Source organism: Aedes aegypti, chromosome 3 (assembly GCF_002204515.2).
Source record: "Aedes aegypti strain LVP_AGWG chromosome 3, AaegL5.0 Primary Assembly, whole genome shotgun sequence".
NCBI lineage: Eukaryota > Metazoa > Arthropoda > Insecta > Diptera > Culicidae > Aedes > Aedes aegypti.
This window is the reverse complement of record NC_035109.1, coordinates 135395901-135416903: the sequence shown is the minus strand read 5'-3', so window position 1 is coordinate 135416903 and position 21003 is coordinate 135395901. Positions and strand designations below refer to the sequence as shown.

At 35.1% G+C, this 21003-nt stretch overlaps 1 protein-coding gene across 1 annotated transcript in view; it reads left to right on the top strand.

Annotated features, from left to right (window-relative positions):
• LOC5571461 (ceramide synthase 6) overlaps window positions 1-21003 on the top strand; it is a 53857-nt gene that overhangs the window by 26945 nt on the left and 5909 nt on the right. Inside the window, exons 3-4 of the mRNA XM_001659661.2 lie at window positions 14127-14570; window positions 14639-14899. Coding sequence (XP_001659711.1) covers window positions 14127-14570; window positions 14639-14899 — 705 coding nt within the window. The remainder of the gene's footprint in view (window positions 1-14126; window positions 14571-14638; window positions 14900-21003) is intronic.

Below are 21003 nucleotides of genomic sequence, written 5' to 3'. Positions count from 1 at the left end.
GATGTAGATGTGATTTAGATTGTATCGCAGTAGGCCTGTACAAAATCAGCAAATTTTATACGTTGATAGTGACAGCGAGCAACTCTGCTTTTTTGTGTGTCTCAAGAATTAAATTTTGTGTTCATATTTCTAGTAAATTTTGGATTTTTGAATATGATGTTGTTCTCGCAAACGTTTCGACACATGACAATTTTTAACTACAGGCTGTATAAAACACTGATTTTGTTAAAGTTTACATAAAATTTAAGGCAAAACATTCTGGAATCTAAAGATGGCCGTCACAATGGCCGACTTGTGCCCCTACTAACGTTTTCAAAAACACTAATCTGGAGAAATAGTAGTCAAACGTTCCTGATCTTCTTATTTTAAATTTTCTGATTGTGCACAAAGCCAAAACAAAAAGTGAACTGTTGTAGATGCTTCCTTCGCGAGATTAGTGCCTTTAAAGTTTCGGTGCAATTTTTGAAGTTTGATTCAAAACTGTTTCACCTCAAAGTATGATTTATCCAACTTTTTTGTGGTCTAATTCACCAAGCATGCAAAATAGGACTTGAACTTTCATTTCAGATATTGTTTGGTTGAAATTGCACGATTGAATTTAGATTAAATAATTAAATTAGTAAAATACAATACTTTTCTAATAATAAATGTCTTTTGAGCACCGAATGTATTATGAACTCTGTTAATAAGTATTAATATACACATGAAGTTTGAATTCTGAGGCAAATAAGTTGCCGTACAATAAAGCAAATAAATTGCCGCAAATAAATGTACGTGCAAGTTGGCTGAAAAGGGTTAATATGGAACCTATAAATAAATGATTTTATCCTCGATCAACCAATATTTCGTTTCAGTTTTTTAGTATATTTAAGTGTTTCAAGCGCCTTCCGCTAAAAATTCTATACAGATCTCAATAACGCTTATGTTTACAACTGTTGCTTCCGACCGAAAGAGTATCAGTCACGAGTAGTAAGGCAAAAATATACCTCGAGACTAAAATACCCGTCAATTGAAACTGACCTCTCGATGACGAAAATTTGATCGCACCAGCACGCGCAACCATGCGTACATTCCATGCCGCACCGCGCCCGGTTCAAATATTTGTCTTCAATTACGTCCGTCCGTCGGGCACGCTTTATTTATGAGTAATCGAAAAAGCAAGCGCCACGATGCTGGGTGCCCAAAAGTGATCCGAAGTACAGTGTTTATCAATTCAGTTTCGGTTGGCCCGGTTCAGTGAGTTTTTGACCGGGTGGCATCGTTCATTGTCGGTTGACTGCATACTTGAAGACAAATAGCGATGAAAGTAAAAGTGCATCTGGTTTTCACCCGAAACTGTAGCTTATGCAATGGAAAGAGATCGTTTATGAAGCATTGGTTTCCAGTGCATTCGATCGTAAAAGGAAAGAATTCTGGGCATGAACAATGTATCGTTTGTTCTGGGAAATGAACTAGATTTGAAGGCAGTATACTTAAACAACTGTGCTTGCAATCTTAATAATTTAACTGTTTGTTTGTCAAGGAAAATCCTGAGAGTACAAAATTTAATTTTAATTACAGCATTTTGTACATAAATTCAAGGGCAGAAAACCTCAAAAACAATGGTAATTGAGTAGTGTTTGATCTGATATGCATTTTTGAAGATGGTGACACTTTGAATCTTTGTATTATAATGCGATTGATTATTATAATTGCGTTTTTAACTAATTGTATTTTTTTGTTCTCTTGGCCCTTGTTTGTTCTCATTTTTTTAGGCCAAAGTTCTCTAAAGTTAATATTTTTGAGACAATCAGTCTCTACAAGCTCCGCATTGACTGGTTGACGTCTTTTCCCAAAAGCTGAAGCTTTAGTTGTTCTGGATTCCACTTTTTTAAAAGTACCTACAACCAGTTCAGTTTTTTTTTTTTTGCAATTTAAAGTCAATCCCTATTTTTTCTAGCTCAAAAGGATAGCCACTCTCATTTATAGTACAAGGTTTTGTACACTAAAAACGTTATTCAGCAGTATGAATCATCGTTAATTTTACGACCCCTCACTACACAATTCGCTACAATTGCTCTGGATCTACAATACGTAAATCTTTTACCTATCGCAAGAGAAAATATGTCGTAATTTGCATCCACATTTTTCCACTTCTCTCGAGCCTGTCCCCACTTGACGTTGTTATCATACTAAACAGCAATGGCCCGTGGAGAAATCTTTCGCTCGAAATCAGTATTCAGATCCAACATTGCACACACCGTTCTAGTGCTGGACGGACGGTTAAGACGTAGTCTATTCTGAGTGCGGGTGTACCCATTTGACGGTTGCTAGAGATGCTCATTCCGTCATTCAGCTCACAATATCATTGATTGTTTGTTGAATTGCTGCAATTGATGATGATTCACATTTTTGGTGATTAATCAACGAATTTGAAATTATGATGACCTAATGCATCCTTTGCTATTACTTAAACCCGTTCAAGTCAGCATCCCCACTCTCCAATCGATTTACACACTACACCGGGCGCATTCTTCTTCAATAAATTCACCCGGCGGAGTGTCAACCAGTTCAGTCATTTCCATTCAGGAACGTGTATAATTCATTTTGCCCGCACGGCTGGCCAGACTGGCGACCGGGTGCACGCTTTAGGTATTTGATATTCCAAGCTTGACTAGCTTCTTCCTTTCGCTTAATTTGCGGCGAGCCTACACAATTACCTATGTACGTAAGGTACACGATGTGCGCTGGGATGGATGACCAAGTTCCAAACAAGGCCATCGTTGATTTCCTTGCCACTTGCTGCCGAGAATTCAAAATCAACTGTAATTCTACCTTTATGGATATCAATTCAGGGCTGGTAGCAGGTCTTTTTTCAGAGATATGGCCACTACTCTAATGCTGGTCTGTAAAAAGTCTCTGTTTTCAATGGTAGGTCTCTAAAGTCTCTATTTTACCCAAAATGGTCTCTCTACAAAAAAAAAAAAATAACACTAAAATCTTCCTCCGGGGTAAGTTTAATTTCTAGTCAGTGATTCCAGGGAAAATATTTGGTCTAGAGTGCCCTAAATACAGTTATTTGAGTAGTTTTGTAAATTATAATACCCAAGATTACAATTCAAATACTGCAAAAAATCGAATAATTTTGTGTGTTTCAAATGCGTTCTAACAAGTAAACTTATTGACAGGCTTTAAAAAAAAAAAAATCTTTCAAAGATACCATTGCAAAAACGTCGATAATGAATCTCTTTTACTAGGGGGTCTATAACTTGCAAAGACATCCTATTAGAAGTGCTCTGTAGTAATTCCTGAAGGATAATTCTGTAAGAATAGAAAATAGAAATATGTGGAAGCATCTATGAAGAAGTTACTGGCAGAAATTTTGAAGATGTTCTCAATTGAAATCTTAGAGTATGCCTAGGGATATCGATTGAAGAATCACTGGATAAAATCCTGGCAGACTTAGGATTTTCTTGAAACAATTTTTTATAGAATTCCTGACGGAAGCTCCGAGGTAATTACCCTAAAACACTTTCTGATCAACTGTTTCTTTACGAAAAAGTCACACCTGCTGCAAACATTGTTCGATACAAATGACAGGGCCGGGTTCAACAAATTTGAGGCAAATTAATCTGTAAACGCAATTACAATTTTCATAGAAATGTTTTGGAATCCACATTTTCCTTTCAACGCGATATATTTAGTTCAAATTTTAAGTTCATTCGTTTATTCGAAATAAGAGTTTTACAACTATTTTTAAAATTATACTAAAAAATATGTTTAAGGTAGAATTTGAACGTCTTCTTAAAATGACGTCAAGTTTTGATCATTGAGTTCATTGTTGCTAGACTCATATATTTTCAAATTTCCATCATTAAATCATTTGGGATCTTATTCACAATACACGTTTAAGAACGATTAAATCGTAATACCTGCTGGAAACACAGCAAAACACAAAAATATCAAGTACGAGACATATAATTTTGAGATTTTTTAACAAAATCTTGATTCATGTTATTTGGAACAAATCCAACAATGTCCGAGTGCTGAGTTAGTGCTAATGATCGCCACTATGCCCAGAAAGTTGAGAAAATTTCTTAGTTGATCCAGTAATCGAACCCGCTATTTCCGTATTATCAATCTTTAGAGATGGCGAGTAAAAACAGTTGTATTAAATTGTTATGTTTGATAGTGTTGTCATTAATCCCTTTACCGGCAGCTTCATGTTTTACCGCAATAAAAATTTTCAAACATTGATAACTTTTTTGTTTCTCGATATTTTTTCACAAGTTTTCAAAAAATCCTTCTACAATCGAAGCGCGTTATAACGACATTGCAAGGAACCGTCGCAATAGAGAAATATCGTTTTAGAGAATAGACTTGGACTATTTTTCATGGGACCGAAAAAAGAGAGCTTTTGTCGTTATAAAAGTTGTCGTTATCAAAGTTGTCGTTATAACGAGCTTCGACTGTCGTTTAAGAATCCATGTCAATATCTGTCATTGGTGATCTGGTTTTGAAGATATTCCGATGTTCCGTGGAGGACCGACATTGTTCATAAAAAAAATTCTTTAGCGGTAATTTTGTTTTACGCCAATTTATCAAAAAAAAAATAAAGTGTAGGCTATACAAAGCAAGGAAATAAGGAGCTACCTTGAAAAAATCATTCAAATCGGTTAAGTATTTTAGGAGATATCTGATAGTTACGATATGATGTTTTTTGAAGTTTTTATGTTCTTTATTTGGCCAGTTTTTTATCTTCATGGTACCAGACACATGAATGCTAATTACTCAAAGACAGCTGCACCAAATTGCTTCATTTTTTCACAACATACTCACATTAATGTATAGTTCCAAAGAGTTAATATCCGAATACGATAAAAAATCTGCAGGCTGAGATATTTACGTGGGTCCTACGCGTTGGTCCACAAGGAATTTCGAAATATCTCAGGATCCAGTGTACCAATGAACAATATCGACACAGATTCTTAACCCGTATAGGCCTGAGTGAAAGAAAAATTACTAAAACTCTTACCGCTCAGCGAGTACTTAACGGATTTAAATTATTTTTGTCAGTATACTGGTACACATAACTAGTTTCTAAAAGTGGCCAAAGTATTCCGGGAATGTTCATGTGTCCGGAGTTATTCAGGTGGGTTACTGGGTCAGGTCGGCTGAAAAAGGTGCTGTACTTCTGTGCCCCTGGAGGTAGGCAAATTTCAAGTTACAGATAATTTCTTGAATTGGCTATAATGTGGCCACTATATCCAGGCCCGATAGAAACTCCTCTGCGAGACAAAGAGGAGGCGATTTTGCCGTTTTTCTGAGGAGATAAAACCAAGGTGTGTGCATTTTACTCTGTAGCCAGAGTAAGGTGTAATCACTTGGCGAAAGCGGCTTGGAGGCCATCTTTAACTTGCTGGCCTTTTTGTTTACAAACATTACTGCCTTGCCTGGATGATGCTGAAACTGAAACTAGCTGTGCTGCCATCAATGCGGACGAAATTGTCAAAAAAGAAGGAAAGGAGTAAAGCACACAAGGAGCAGGGGCGACCAGATTGGAATAATTGTTGACAACACTGTTTCTCCAACCAATCATGAGTCAATCTCTCGACTACCTGTCTCAGATGTTTGTAAACAAAACGGCCAGGCCTTCCTCACCTACCCTGTCTGGTTTTCTCCACAAAGTGAGCATAATAGGACACCTTAGAGAATTAAACGCGCCTTGGATAAAACTGAACTCAAAATTTTCAACACAGATCCTCAAGCGATTCGAGTGAGAGTGCATGAAAACGCGAGGATTTTTTCAGGTACTCTCTCTCTCTCTCTTGTTGCGATACTCACCTTAATTCACACTTCAAAAGAACTCTTGAGTCTGCCGCCCGAACAAACAGTCCTCGGGGAGTTGTGAGAGCACCCTTTTGATTGAATTTTACTCTGTTGTGTTTTGTACCGCATCTTGCTCGCTCATTTTTCGTTGCCTCTTAGCATTTTTTCGCTCCCTCGCAAAGAAGCAAAGGCAGCACGCTGCTCTAGAGTATTTCACCGAACTCTAATGATGTTGAGGAGCATTATCAAGCCTGACTATATCAAGGAATTTCAGGAAAAACGCAGCAGTGTAAACCTGTTGAGAAACGATTGAATTGGATAACCTTGTGTCCTGCATTTGTTTGTCCTTGAAATAATTATTTTGGGTCCTCAGGATGCCTCAAATTTAGGAAACAGTGGTCAATTTGTATCTAAACATATGCGTCAAGCCCATGGGAACGTATTTCAGTAAATTATTACCGTAATCCGGGGTAAAATTGATCAGCACGGTAACATTGATCGGAATGACTCATTTCGTAATAAGTTTAAATAAACATTTATTGATGAAACATTTTCAAATCATGAATGGTGCCTCTGTTTCTTATATTCATGAACTAACAAACATTGAAGTTTTTGTGAAAATTGCGTTTAGTTCGTGCATAAATTTGTCAAATTTTTGAAACATTGATTTCTATCATTATGACTGACACTACCGAAAATTCATGTCGCAAATGAGTTCTGACGAATTCCATGCAGAATGAGTCGAAAAAAATAAAAATCGTGCTCGATAGACTTCGATTTGGATTAAATTTTGCAAATGTTTTTGTTATGGTAGAATAAGTGTTTTCCTTAGAAAAATTGATCATTTTGACTCAAGTGTAACTTTTGAAAATGGCCTATGAATTTTTGCATGCAACTTATTTAAAAAATTCTAACTCCGAAACTGTTGATTTTAGAGAAAAATGTTCTATGAAGAAGTTGTAGTGAACCGTTTAAACTATAACAAAAAAAATATACACTGAAAAAATATTTTATTTATTTTCATAAAAAAATCAAAAATAAAACTTAAATTTACAGTTACACAAAAACCCCATTTTTAATATTTTTTAAATTTTCGCCATATAATCTTGATAGTAAAAAAAGGTTTGGGACAAAGTTTCATGATGGAAAAATTTTTAATAAAAAAGTTTTTCTAAGAACAACTTTTGGTCGATTTTCAAAATTTTGATTTTTTTTTTGCCAAAATAAATACGTTTAGATGATACAGTAAGCAACTTGAAATGATTCTAAGCCATAATGATTATATGAATAATTTCTCTAGAAGTAGCCATTTTCGAATTATATCAAGTTTAATGCAAAAAATATTATTTAAATATTTAAATAGGCCATTTTCATTAATTATTCGTGATTCTCCATCATGGAAAATAAGTAAATGGAAAGAAATATGGTATTTACTCTCGGAAACGTATTATTATTAATGGAGAAACGCGAATAACTTATGAAAATGGCCTATTCTAATAGTGTTTGCATTAAACTCGATATAATTCGAAAATGGCTACTTCTTGTGAAATTATTCATATAACCATTACGGCTTAGAATCCTTTCAAGATGCTAACTGTATCATCAAAACGTATTTATTTTGATAAAAAATCAAAATTTCTAAAATCGTAAAAAAGTTGTTCTTAGAAAAACTTTTTTATTAAAAATTTCTCCATCATGAAACTTTGACCTAATCCTCTTCTTACTATCAAGATTATTTGGTGAAAATTTGAAAAATATTAAAAATGGGGTTTTTGTGTAATTTAAAATTCAAGTTTTATTTTTGAGTTTTTTATGAAAATAAATAAAATATTTATTCAGTGTATATTTTTTTCTTATAGTCCAAACGGTTCACTACAACTTCGTCATAGAACATTTTTCTCTAAAATCATCAGTTTTGGAGTTAGAATTTTTCAAATAAGTTGCATGCAAACATTTATAGGCCATTCTCAAAAGTTACGCTTGAGTCAAAATGATCAATTTTTCTATGGAAAACACTTATTCTACCATACCAAAAACATGTGCAAAATTTAATCCGAATCAAAGATGGTCGAGTTCTGTGACTGACCGATTTGACATGGTCTTCTGCAAATGATATGATCAAGGAAAATGTGGTTGGTACTAAATATGGCATTGCCGAATACGATTTCAAATCTTTCATAAGTTTATTCAATTAGGCAACATTAACTAATTACTATTAGGAATGTAGAATTTCCATAGGAAATTGCTTACCTTTAGGCGTATTCCGCGATTCAAAGTGTTTTAAATTTTAAAATAACTCAAAAAGCAAATTACTTGTAAGAGTTTGGTCTTCAAATTCGGCTTCAGGGTCCTTGATTTGAGTAAGTAATGACATTTCAAATATTACCGAACGTTGTTTACATGAGTGATCAATGTTACCCCATATCAGGTGAATAAAAAAAACACTTAAAACATTTATTTAAACATGCTTAAATCTTTTGAAATACAAGATAAAGTATATAGTCACAAGCGTTGGGTGCCAGTACTGGTTTTAAAAATATAAAACTTGTAACATTTGTATTGTGAGATGAAAAATTTAAGAAATATCCAAAAAATGATCAATGTTACCCCGGATTACGGTATGTTTAATCTCTACAGTTAGAGAATTGAAACGGTTTAGTATCCAACAAATCTATAGCCGGTACTTTAGGGCATAAGCTCGAGTAGCCACATCCAGTACATTCTAAACGATACTTACCTCTTCATTTATAATTTTGAATATCAGATCTTAGTGATTTGAGCAAATTATAATTATTACCATTGCAAATAAATAAAAACAACTAGCCCTTTTTTACCCGACCTGACCCAGTGACCCACCAGAATATCTCCGACCACAGGAACATTACCGAGATCCCTTGGCCACTTTTAGGAACTAGATATGTGGGCCAGTATACCGACAAAAAGTTATTTGAATCCGTTAAGTATTCGCTGAGCGGTGAGGGTTTTACTATTTTTAATTTCACTCAGGCCTATACGGGTTAAACTAGAAGAGTTTTTTGAGAACTTGTGAAAAAATGGTGCAAAAATATCGAGAAACAAAAAAGTTATCGAGGTTTGAATATTTTTATTGTGGTTTAAATTGTTTTCTCTCACTGACAGGGCTTTTTTTACTTTTCAGAGGTAATATATTTTGAACTTGACTCAACGTATTGAATCAAACCTTAATAACTTTTTGCAAAAGATTTCAGCACTAAAACATATTAAACTTAAAATTTGATTTAGTTGTTCAATATTTATACCACAATAAATCCGGATATTCTTGAAAACAATTGTTTATTTTTAAACGCTTTCAATATGTCATTAGTTACCTAATCCTCTAAGAAATGAATAGGTAAGTGCTTCTGCATATGTGGCTTTGTTTCACTCTAACTTAAAATTATCTGCTTTAGAGGCCTCTTCATTTTTATTTAGTATAAACAAATGGTTAGGAATTGACATTCTTTCAATTAGGATGAAGAATTACTTGGGCATCTCGATTTTTTTTCCTTGGTATATTGGACTTTTACAGTGTTGTGAGAAACTCGAGTTCTTATAACTCACGATTAAAATGGTTCGTCCCTAAGTTGTCACGCAATTCAACAGTCAAAAGGTTATGTATAAGTTGGCTCATCTGATTGACTCATTGTCTCGTATTTCCACAGTTTAGTTCCTTCCTTTGCCGAGTGGTTAGAGTCCGCGACTACAAAGTAAAGCCATGCTGAAGGTGTCTGGGTTCGATTCCCGGTCGATCCAGGATTTTTTCGTAATAGAAATTCCCTTGACTTCCCTGGGCATCGACTATCATCGTACCTGCCAAACAATATACGAATGCGAAAATGGCAACTTTGGCAATGAAAGCTCTGAGTTAATAACTGTGGAAGTGCTCATAAGAACACTAAGCTGAGAAGCAGGCTCTGTCCCAGTGAGGACGTAATGCCAAGAAGAAGAAGAAGACTTACACATATCAATAATTTCTTGTTAAGGGGTTTATGAAACAAAGCCAAACTTTGAATTTTTAAGAGCACAAGACTTCTCCTGACAATAGTTCGCGTTGAAATTCAATCAAATTGCTTGCTTGGTGGTGGTGACCAATGTTCTCAAGTGTGGTGCTGTTAACCCTCTAATACCCAAATTTTTATTTTCGATTTAAGTATTATGTTTCGTTATCTAAAATCGTTCTAAACACGTTTTGGGCAATTATTTATTTTTATTCGCAAAATTTTAAATTTTGGTTTTTGATTTTTAAAATTTTTATTTTTGAACATCCCTAGCTTTTTTATTTTTTTCTTGAAGCGTTTTCTAGTTTTTGATTTTTGGCAATAATAAAAATTAAATTTTTTACGGTACTTTTAAAAACATTATATATTTATTTTTTTTTTCGGAGCGTATTTTATTTTCCGTGTACCGTGGATGTACCATATTTGACGCGGTTAAGAAAATTCTAAATTCAAACACTTGTCAAATTGTCTAAATCTGTCCGATTTTGTTGAAATTTGAACCTATGCTAGCTCAACTATTATAGAATTAGGAAAAAATCAGTAAAAAAATATTAAACGTTTTTTTCTTCATTTTTGGTCGACTTTTTGTGGAACACATTAGGTTCCTTAATTGACGCATCAATTCTTCAATGTGCCTTATTTGACGCACTATGTTCCTTATTTGACGCACTTACAAATAATTGCCTAAGTTTAAAATATACAAGAGTTTCAGTATTCAATAGTTCAATTAATTGAAAAAGCGCTTTAGAGTGAACGTAAAAGTTATAATCTTCGGAAAAAGTTTTGAATGACGTCATCCGGTAGTACTTTTGCTATGCGTTTAGTCAGAGTAGAAAATAAAACCGGCGATTGAGTTCAATCCATAGTTAAGCATTATTGTTTGTTTTTTTTTTTTTTTTTTAATATTCTCGTCATGATATCAAACAAGGGAAAGGTTTGAAAACTACGTTACGCTGGAACTAGGAAGGTAGTTGATAAAATAAGGACAAATTGATCAAAAACTAGAACGAAACCAACAGGTTCCAAAAAATGGTCGGTTGAGAATTTTCGTTATTTATAACACGTGAACTACGCCTACTTGTCCCTTATTCTATGTCACCCTTATGGACCGCGGGACAAATATGCGTAGAACCAACGGCAGTATGGGCCTCGAAATAGATCTAGAACCATATATGGGGTCATACATTAAGTACGTCATGTTTTTAGGGGGAAGGAGGTCTTCTGCAAGATATGACGAATCATACAAGTTTTTTGAAGGCTCCATATAAAAAGTGTGACGTAGGGAGGATGGACTGGGTTTTTGTAGAACATTGTATGTTTTTTTTTTATAGGCACTCCGTGCTCGTGGCCACTACTGTGCCGGACTCAGTTGATCTGTAGCTTCTTTATCGATACAGATCTATTTTCAACTTATCTATATTTACATCTAGTTTTACTCTCTCCTACTCTTTTACTCTCACACCGAGCAGGTAGGAGAGAGCTCTGCTATTAGTGAGGCTAGCTGCCTGCGAAGAGGGTCAGTTTGTCTCAGTCACCATTTGATACTGACTGAGGATGGATGTGCTTCCCAAAGCACGGTCCTCCGTGAGGCGTCTTCTGGTGGCTGGACGGGTTTTTTGTGGAGGGGCTGGGAATCGAACCCATGACCTTCCGCTTATGAAGCGAAAGCGTAACCTCAAGGCTACAGACCCCCCTTATTGTATGTTTTTGTGACACGTATCTCATGGACACCCCCTATTGTATAAATTATACGAAACAAACCATTGAACCTACCTACACCTCACCTCCTGACGCATTTATTGAAGCTTCCTTGAAACATTAGGGGACGTCCATAAACCGCGATAAATTGTACAATTTTCAACCCCTCTCAACCTTGGCCACATTGATTTTACGAAAAATGCGAATATTTTGTATGAATCGTTGCTTTCCCTGAACCTCTTCGTAAAAACGTGACGCAATCTATGGGTGACCCTTTACATGCGATTACATAAAGCATTGGGTTGTTCTGCGGACGGATTTTATGAATGCAAGCACTTCTTTTCCTATTTTCAATTCAACAAAACATGCTGAACAAAATAGCAAATAATTAGGAACATTGTGTGCCTAACTTGACGCACAAGATTTTCATACAAAAATATGTCTTAAACCTTGAAAACAGAAAAATTTCGACGTCAAATTATGAATAAAAGAATATTACTGACTGTTGTTGATGATATTGCTGTAAAACAGCACAATATTTCAATGAAAATTGATTAACAATATTTAGCACATTCACTAAGGAATGAAAAAATTGACGCACTTGTCGGATGCATTTTCAAATAATTTTTATTTTTTGCCTATTATTAATCAAAAATAAACTTTTTTTGATTGAAATCTTTCAATAACATGTAAATGAAGATTTAGGAATGAATTTCCGAATGCTATTCTGAACTAGAATTAATTTATAATAAAATAAATTAGAAAATGCGTCAAGTTTGGACCCGCGTCAAATATGGTACGTTCACGGTAGTTAACGGAAAAACAGGTTTGGAATTATATTAATACCACCAGGCTCTTCTTTTGTGATAGGTTGATCGTAGAAAAATATAAAAGGTATGATTTTTTATATTACACGTTAAATGAACTCCAGGCATTTGTAGGTTATATAAGAATGTAATTTTTCAAACAATTTCTAAAAATACAAAAAAGTTTCGAAAGTCATAAAAAACTTTTCTAATATACCTGTTACGAGTCAAGGTATAAGCCAAAAATAAAACCATTTTGATTTCCGAGTTACGAAAAAATACACAAAATTCCAAAGTGTACCCCGTCTAAAGGCGGGGTTGGGTATTAGAGGGTTAAAAATTTGAAGTGTGACTTCGTTCAATAATCACCTTAATGTGGTAGAATTTCAGTAATCTTTTCTAGCGTAAACAAAAATATTCTGTATTCAAGAGTTTTTGGCGGACTTTATAACTGAATCATTTTCGACGGCTTGAATGTGATTTTGCACACAAAACTTAAGCATGAGATTTTCGAAGCAGATCTCTAATGAGTTTCCTCTGGCGGGAAATTGAGATTTGACAACACTGGACTTCGATCGGTCAAATTGTCTGAAACTCGACAGTGAGATGCCCTTAAGATGATTATAAAACGAAGCCAAACCTCAAATTATTAAGAGCACTAGCACTAGTCTAGAGAGCGCTGTTTGGCTCTGAGCTGAAAATATGATCGATATATCATTTCCAGCAATCAATAGATCAAATTTTCGACGCGGACGGTTGTCAGGTTCTCTAGATTTGTTAAATTGAAAATTTGAATTTTTGGTTCGTTTTATAATCACATCAAGGGGTATTATAGGTACATATGGTTTGAACAGAATTTAAAACAAACCCCTGCCAAAGTGAATCGAACGTGCAAAGATAGAATCTGTCACTTTAGCACAATTAAAAACCGGGAAAATTTTGGAAAATATACCGGGAAAATCGGGACAAAACTTGGTGGGCACCCTTATTCTACTAAATTTTGCATAGTATTCATCTGATTCGTTTGTCTCAAGTTCGTCGGAAATCGATGGGGGAGATCTGGGGCTGCCATGGGGAAAAAGGATTAAAAATCCAGGTTGAGGTAACTAAAACAAAATACTTGAAGGAATTCATTAGGAAAATTCTTGGACACATTTCTTAGAGAAAATATTGCAGGAATTACTTAGGAAAATTCTTAGAGGAATTCTTAATCATCACTAAATGAACTCCTGAAGAAATTCTCTAAGTTAAATTCAAACCTTATTGGACAAATACCTGTAATACTTACTGATAAAATTTCCTAGAGGAAACCATGGGGCATACAGTAATGCTTGTCGTATTGTCACGAGGAATTGGCAAAACAAAATCTTAGACATATTCTGACATAGAAATTTCTGGTCTGATTCTATGAGGAATCATACTCTTATCTCCGGTTTCCTGTTAGGTTTCATTTTGTTCTCTTGGTTGGAATCTTTCCCCAGGCAAGAGGTCTCTAAAGTTCAAATTTTCAAGACACTACGTCGCTACCATCCCTAATGTCTGATAATGTGCTGTCGTCAATTCAGCGTAAAACCTTTCCAAAACGCTTTTACCGGAATCGTATCCGATCATTGATATTCTCCACGCGTCCGCTACAAATGCAGTAAATGTCGATGAAACGCGTCCCCCATTCCGACATGCAGACACTCTTTACGTAAAAAAAAGGAAATCAAATATTTACACCTTCTGCTTATCATTGTCTTGCCAGGCTAACGAACGAAGAGTAACCGATTATCGTCTTGTGACTATTTGTTTGCAGATTGTTAAGCTCACCAAGCAAACCGACTTGAGCGAACGACAGATCGAACGGTGGTGGCGTCGGCGGAGAGCCCAGGATAAGCCAACCACGCTGGTGAAGTTCTGCGAAAACTCGTGGCGATGCATCTACTACACGTACAGCTTCATCTTCGGATGCATCGTCATGTGGGACAAACCGTGGCTGTGGGACATCAAGAACTGCTGGTACGGTTACCCACACCAATCGGTCACCAACGACATCTGGTGGTATTACATGATCTCGATGGCCTTCTACTGGTCACTGACCGCTTCGCAGTTTGTCGATGTCAAGCGTAAGGACTTTTGGCAGATGTTTGTGCACCATATGATCACCATTGTACTGATAGCGCTAAGTTGGGTGTGCAACCTGCATCGGGTGGGTTCGCTGGTGCTTCTGGTGCACGATTGCGCTGATATCTTCTTGGAGGTGAGTATCGCGCCGCCGAACCCATAATCTATCCACGCACGCCCATTTACCATTGTGTCTAATTGCAGGCTGCCAAGATTACGAAATATGCGCAGTACCAGAAGGTGTGCGATACCATCTTTGCCGTTTTCACGGTGGTGTGGATCATCACCCGGCTGGTGCTCTACCCGCGGATCATCTACAGTTCATCGGTGGAAGCGCCCAGCATATTGCCCATGTTCCCCGCTTACTACATCTTCAACACGCTGCTGATTCTGCTGCTCGTGTTACACATTGGCTGGACGTATCTAATCATTCAGATCGCCGTGAAGGCAATTAGGTCGGGGCAGGTGAGTTACTATGGTTGTAAGATAAATATACGTAGCGACATACTGTTTGGGTTTTTGAGAAGGTATGCTAAATGTTCGCTCAACAGCAACTCTTGTCGTGAAGACACTGTTACAGACATAATACTATAAGTTTTGAACAGTATGGTTCACCTGTATCGGGATGAAAATGATCAGAGGTATCTCGGATATGTGTAACATATACAAGCTTGACAAAATTCCTTCAAAATCATTGCTAATTGCTGTAATTTTTGTACTACAATGGAAAGATGAATTTACTCTCTGTTTAACAATAGCATTCATTATATTAATCCAGTTTTTGTTTAGTTCATCCGCTGGAATATTGTATTTGACTTATGCTACGTCAAGATATACCTGTACTTTTTGGTGTCTTTGAATTCGTTATTTTATCTTATGCTCTTTTTATTATGTATGACGAACTTGTAGTAAGAAATTAGGAATATCAGTGAAGATGATTTTTAGTTTTTAAGGAAAATGAAATACAGGAGATTTGTGGATCATACAGAATCATGTTGTCATCGTACTACAAAATTCAAAGCTGTGACAAATATATCAAGTAAAGATCGTTTTGATTTCCATACCTTATACATGTTGTTGGTACACATTGAAAAAAATCTGAAAAATCCACTTTTCAATTTACATTTGGAATTAACCCCACTAATAACAGCACTAGTTACCTATTAACCCCAACAAATCAACCAAATGGTTATAACGCTTTTGTTGCATATTTATCACATTCGACATTTCTGACAATTTCGAGTTAATACCGGGCAGAGTCATCAAATGATAAATCTGTTTCTGTTCGGGATGAACCACTGCGACCAGTTTTCTTTGATCTTTTGTGGTATACCCGTGTCCTTTGTTTAGTGCATGTCGTTCTACTCCATTACTATTGAGAAATAATGAAGTAGTCGTTTTTTATACAAATATCATTCTTTATTATTTTGCATAGAGCCTCTTTAGAAAAAGATACCGCTATTTATACCTTTTGGAGAAAACAGTTTGTCACCATTAAACTCTCAAAAGCGCGCCCCTTAATCAGGTTCGGCCACTAAGCTGGTTGAATGATACTGATTTTGACCATGCATCGGTACTCTAGCGTATCAAATTATTGCTTCTACTTATAATAAGATTCAAAGTCGTTTTTTGAAACTTTGAACAGGTTTCATCGCATGAGACATTTAGATTCCTTGAAACAGAAAGCTTATTTTAGATTTTAAGAGTTCTGCTACTCCACCGATTCGGAATCATTTCCCTCCTAGATATCGAATGATAAACTTTTGAACTCGGAAAGAAATTGTCTCATGAGTTGAAACCAACCTCAGTTGCTGATTGAGTCATTTTTCCACTTCGACTTCCTCATCATCTAGGACAAATAGATGGGTCTTAGTGACTTGTTACTCTCTTATACTCTTCCGACCGTAACTTATAAGTATTCACAAGAACAGATACAACAAGTGTACAATATGGTAGATCTTACCCCGTAACGCACCTCGTAAAGGTGATCTACCCGCGTGACGGGTAAAAAAATGATAAATACTTTCGATCAACTTACTGAAATCTGTAAGATTGTAATAGCTTTTAACGCTTTAAGTACAGTGTTTCTTCAACTATCAGCACGTTCTGTTGTTCTATGATAATTGCGAACCTTGTATACTTATAGCTACCTAAAGAGAAAACACAAATTCAATCTCTAATGAGAAACTTTTCACTTGCCCCACGTGATTAGGAAATTGACGATGTTTCAATTTAGTTATTTTTAGGTCTATATTAAATTCATCCTAAAACGTTTTTATTGCAGTTTAAAAATGTCAGAGGGGACAACTTAGAAGTGGTACAGAAAATTTTTTTCCGCAACTTTATTCCGCTAAAAATATTAAAATAAGATTGCACACCGCCAACTTGTTACGGAATGATAGTTAACCGGTTAACAATCTTTCTCTCTATTATGCAATAATGACTGGAAAATCTCAGAAATCTCTTACCTATCGTTATGTTCTCAATGGCCTCAAAGGGTTACGCATGACTTTAAAACTTTAATTCACATATTCAGTTAAATATACCAATTATTTTCATTTAATCCATTTACTCACTTGCCCCGCGGTACCTTATTTTGAAATATATCACAATAATGTTGGATACCGTAATGATCTGACATAAAGAGAGTTCAATAAGCTTTTAAGAAGGATGTATATTTTTCAAAGATGAACAATAATGGGACAAGTCTACTACACATGACAGACATATTTATAAATCAATTAGATTTCCAATAATAGAATGATATACAATTTTTCAGACCCACAATGTTTTTGAGTTATTTTCAATTTATTTGAATAACGTTGAGTCAACTAAATCCTATTCCGTTATGTGGATTTTAGTTTGTTTTGTTTAAATCTCAACTATGTTTCAAAACACGTTGAAAATATTTTGAATATAAGGAATCACCTCAATCTGAATTTGCGATGTGATTCTAAACAGTTGGTACCGTGATCCGTAACATTATAATGATTATTTCAATATGTCATTGAAAATATACACACTAAGAATATTTGTTTTTTATCATAAACCGTTTATTCTCGAAAAAAGTGCTTATTTCAAAGAAATTTGTCGACTTGAACGTGTATTATTCCGATTTTCATTTTTTTAGTAATTTAATGGTTCAATTTATTAGTTGCAGAAATTTGACGCCTTATTCAGATTCAAAGGATTGAAATTCAAAGGATAGGATAATTTTGTACTTTTATATATGCTTTGTTATATGGTGATCAATTTCGCCCATAGAGTGTGTATTTTGATTTCTGAAGTTATTTTATCAACTGTTGAATGTTGTTTTAAATATCACATATCAATTACGTAGGCTGACAGTGATCGGCAAAGTACTGATTTTTTTTACATTTAGGCTGATACAAGACCATTTGGAAGGTACGAGGGGGGGGGGATAAAAATAAATAAGGAACAAAAAAATAAAAATGAAAAAAAAAGGATTTTTTTCGAATTTTTATTGTTAATGATAGTTGTTAAACTTTTTTAATCGTCATCTGGATCATTATTTTACTTGTTTTTTACTTTAAAAATTGAAAAAACCTAACTGATGTCAAAAAAATTATGAATCTTTTTTTTCTCCCTTTCAAAATTTCCGGATTTTCGAAACATAAAAGAAAATTAATATTTGTATCAACCTAACTGATTCATTCATCTTTAAGTGATTTAGGTCTGATTCATCCATTTTCAAAAGATTCATGTCTGATTTACTTCATATTCATGTGTTTGAAGTTTGATGTAATTCATTTTTTAGTTATACGGATCTTATTTGTTTCATACTTAAGGTATTCAGTACTGATTTACTTCATGAAAATGTGATTTTGGTTTGAATTACTTAATTTCCAAGTAATTAAGCTATGTTTTAATATTTGTTCAAGTGACTCAGGTCTGATGCTTTTGATTATCACCCCTATTCTTGTTTACGTTCGAATGCTCTTTCGATCGAAAACCGTTTTGCATTCTCTTTTTCGCCAGCAAAATTAAGTGGGCCGTAGAATAGGATTCGATCGAAAGTTGGATACGCCGTAAACAAGAATGAGAGTGTATATTTTCGAATGATTTAGATTGAAATCTCTTCATAACCGAGACTGATTATGGTGAATCAATAGTTTCAGGTCTGTCATACTAAATAGTTAAGTGATTCTGGTCAGATTCACTTCATATTCAAGTGATTCACTTCATAGTCAAGTGATGCATGTTAGATTCGCTCCATATCCAAGTGATTTGTGTCGGATTCATTGCGTATTCAAGTGCATCAGATCTGATTCACTTTATAGGTCTGAATTAATTTATAGTCACTTGATTCAGGTCGTAATTACTTCATATTCAGTAATTCAGGTCTGATGCAATTCGAGTTTAGGTAATTCATTTTTGCTCAACTGTTTTTTTTTCCAGTGATTCATGTCTTCTAAGCAATTTAGGACTGATTCACTACATTTTCTAATGACTCAGGTCTGATTCACTTCATGTTAAAATAAGTTAAGACTGATTCACTTTATTTTCAAGAGATTCTGAATTGGTCTACTTAACTTCAAACAAATCATGTCAGATATGAGGTGAATCAAGAGTTTCAGGTCTAATTCACTTCATATTCCAGTGGTTCAGTCCTGATTTACTTCATTACCTAGTGATTCGGGTTTTAATCATTGGATATTCAAGACTTCAATTTTCTATCTTTTCCTAATCAGAAGATATGACCAGAGCCGTAGCGTGGCCTCCTGGCGCCCTTGGCGAACCACTATTTAAGCGCCCTTTATTTCATGATCAAGTTTTTCATTTCACTAAAAATGCATTATAATAAAGATTCTTTCCAAAATCATAGAGTGACTTATTTAAAAGATGTTCTTAAAAATCCGCAAACTGCGTATTAAAAATTCGAATGTCTGCTTTGAACTAGGCTTTGATTAGTATTTTTTGAATTCTGTTAAAAAGCGTAGACCATGTTTCAAATGTTATTTTCAAGAGAGCTGATTGGTAGCCACGAAGTTACCAAATTTTTCAATATATTTCCTTTCATATGGCCAGAAAACAATCTGCAGGATCTACCCGGATGTATTAAACAAAACTAAGAAATGCTTGTAGACTTTGCCGATTTTTTCTAAATGAATTTTCAGTTTACTCCTTCAATATAATTTATTTTGTTGATCAAAAAGCGATATGTTATAACAACTGCAGATTTTAAATTATATTTCAAGAAAATCTATATAAATAAAAATGGAGTGGTGTTTGTATGTCACGAAATGGCTTGAGAACGGGACAACCAATTTACACAATTCTTTCACTGTTGCTTTCTTGAAGGGTTCCGACGTGTTCGTGCGACGAAAAAGTTTAGAGAAGTTTTCGGGAAATTTGGTAAAACGGGAGAGTACTAATATGCCATTTTGTATGGGAGGTATCATTGACATCTTCCAACAGCCTACTTGATGGCAAGACGAAGTTTGCCGGGACCACTAGTCCTCAATAATCTCCTTCTTCTTTCTATCATATCGGGACAGAGCCTACTTCTCAGTTCAGTGCCTAGCCGAAGTTGCCATTTTTGCATTTCATTGATAAACCAGCTCGGGATTCTGTGAGAATTAAACTTATAATTTTATCAGAATTTTTAATTCGATTCTATGAAAATTCAGCCTGAATTCTCGTGATAACGAAGAATCTGTTGGACCGAATCATAGCCCGCCTGAAATTTTGTCAGAATCACACATTGGATAATGTGGAAAGACTGACCAAAATTCTTTGTTGAAATTATGGCTTGGTATGTATGAAAATTTGACAAATATTAGTTTCAACTGTATATCTTAATATCGAAGATTTTTGGTGAAACAGTGACGTGGGAAATGCACTCATTAAAAAGAAACTTGTTGAATTTCGTCAAGTACGTCACGCATTTTGGCGCCCCTAGATGCTGGCGCCCTTGGCGGGTGCCAACCTGGCCAACCGCACGCTACGGCACTGGATATGACTCGCTGGAAATCCTTAATTTTATTTGCTGGCACCAACCGAATTAAAAAGTCCGCTTTCCGGTACCCTTTGACACTCTGAACAACTATACCGAAGACTCGAGATTTCAATCTCCCGTGTATCACAAGAAGGACTTGCTAAAAATGCTAAATTTCACTCGTTTATTAGCGCCACCTAGCGACAGAACTAAGTTGTTTGCTTTAGGATGTCTTTGACTTTCAAAACAACTTTGTCGAAGAATCGAACTTTCTTTCTTATCTAGATAATACGATAGATACTTATTTTGTATGCTCACAAGGGTAATTTTGACGCTAAATCTATCTCATGTGGATCGCAAGATATAACTTGCTTAATATGTTCAATTTTACGTGCTCACTAGCGCCACCTAGCGGAAAAATTGCGAACCAAACTGTTTGCCTTCCAGATGTCCTTGATCAGCTTAACAACTTTGCTGAAGATCGGTTGTTTGCAAATCATAAGGATCTCGAGCAATGTAAATTTACCTGTTTTGAGGTGATGCTAAACTTTTTAGAGGGTGATTCAATATTCAACTGGGTGTTGCAATACTTATTTTAGTGAGTCCGAAT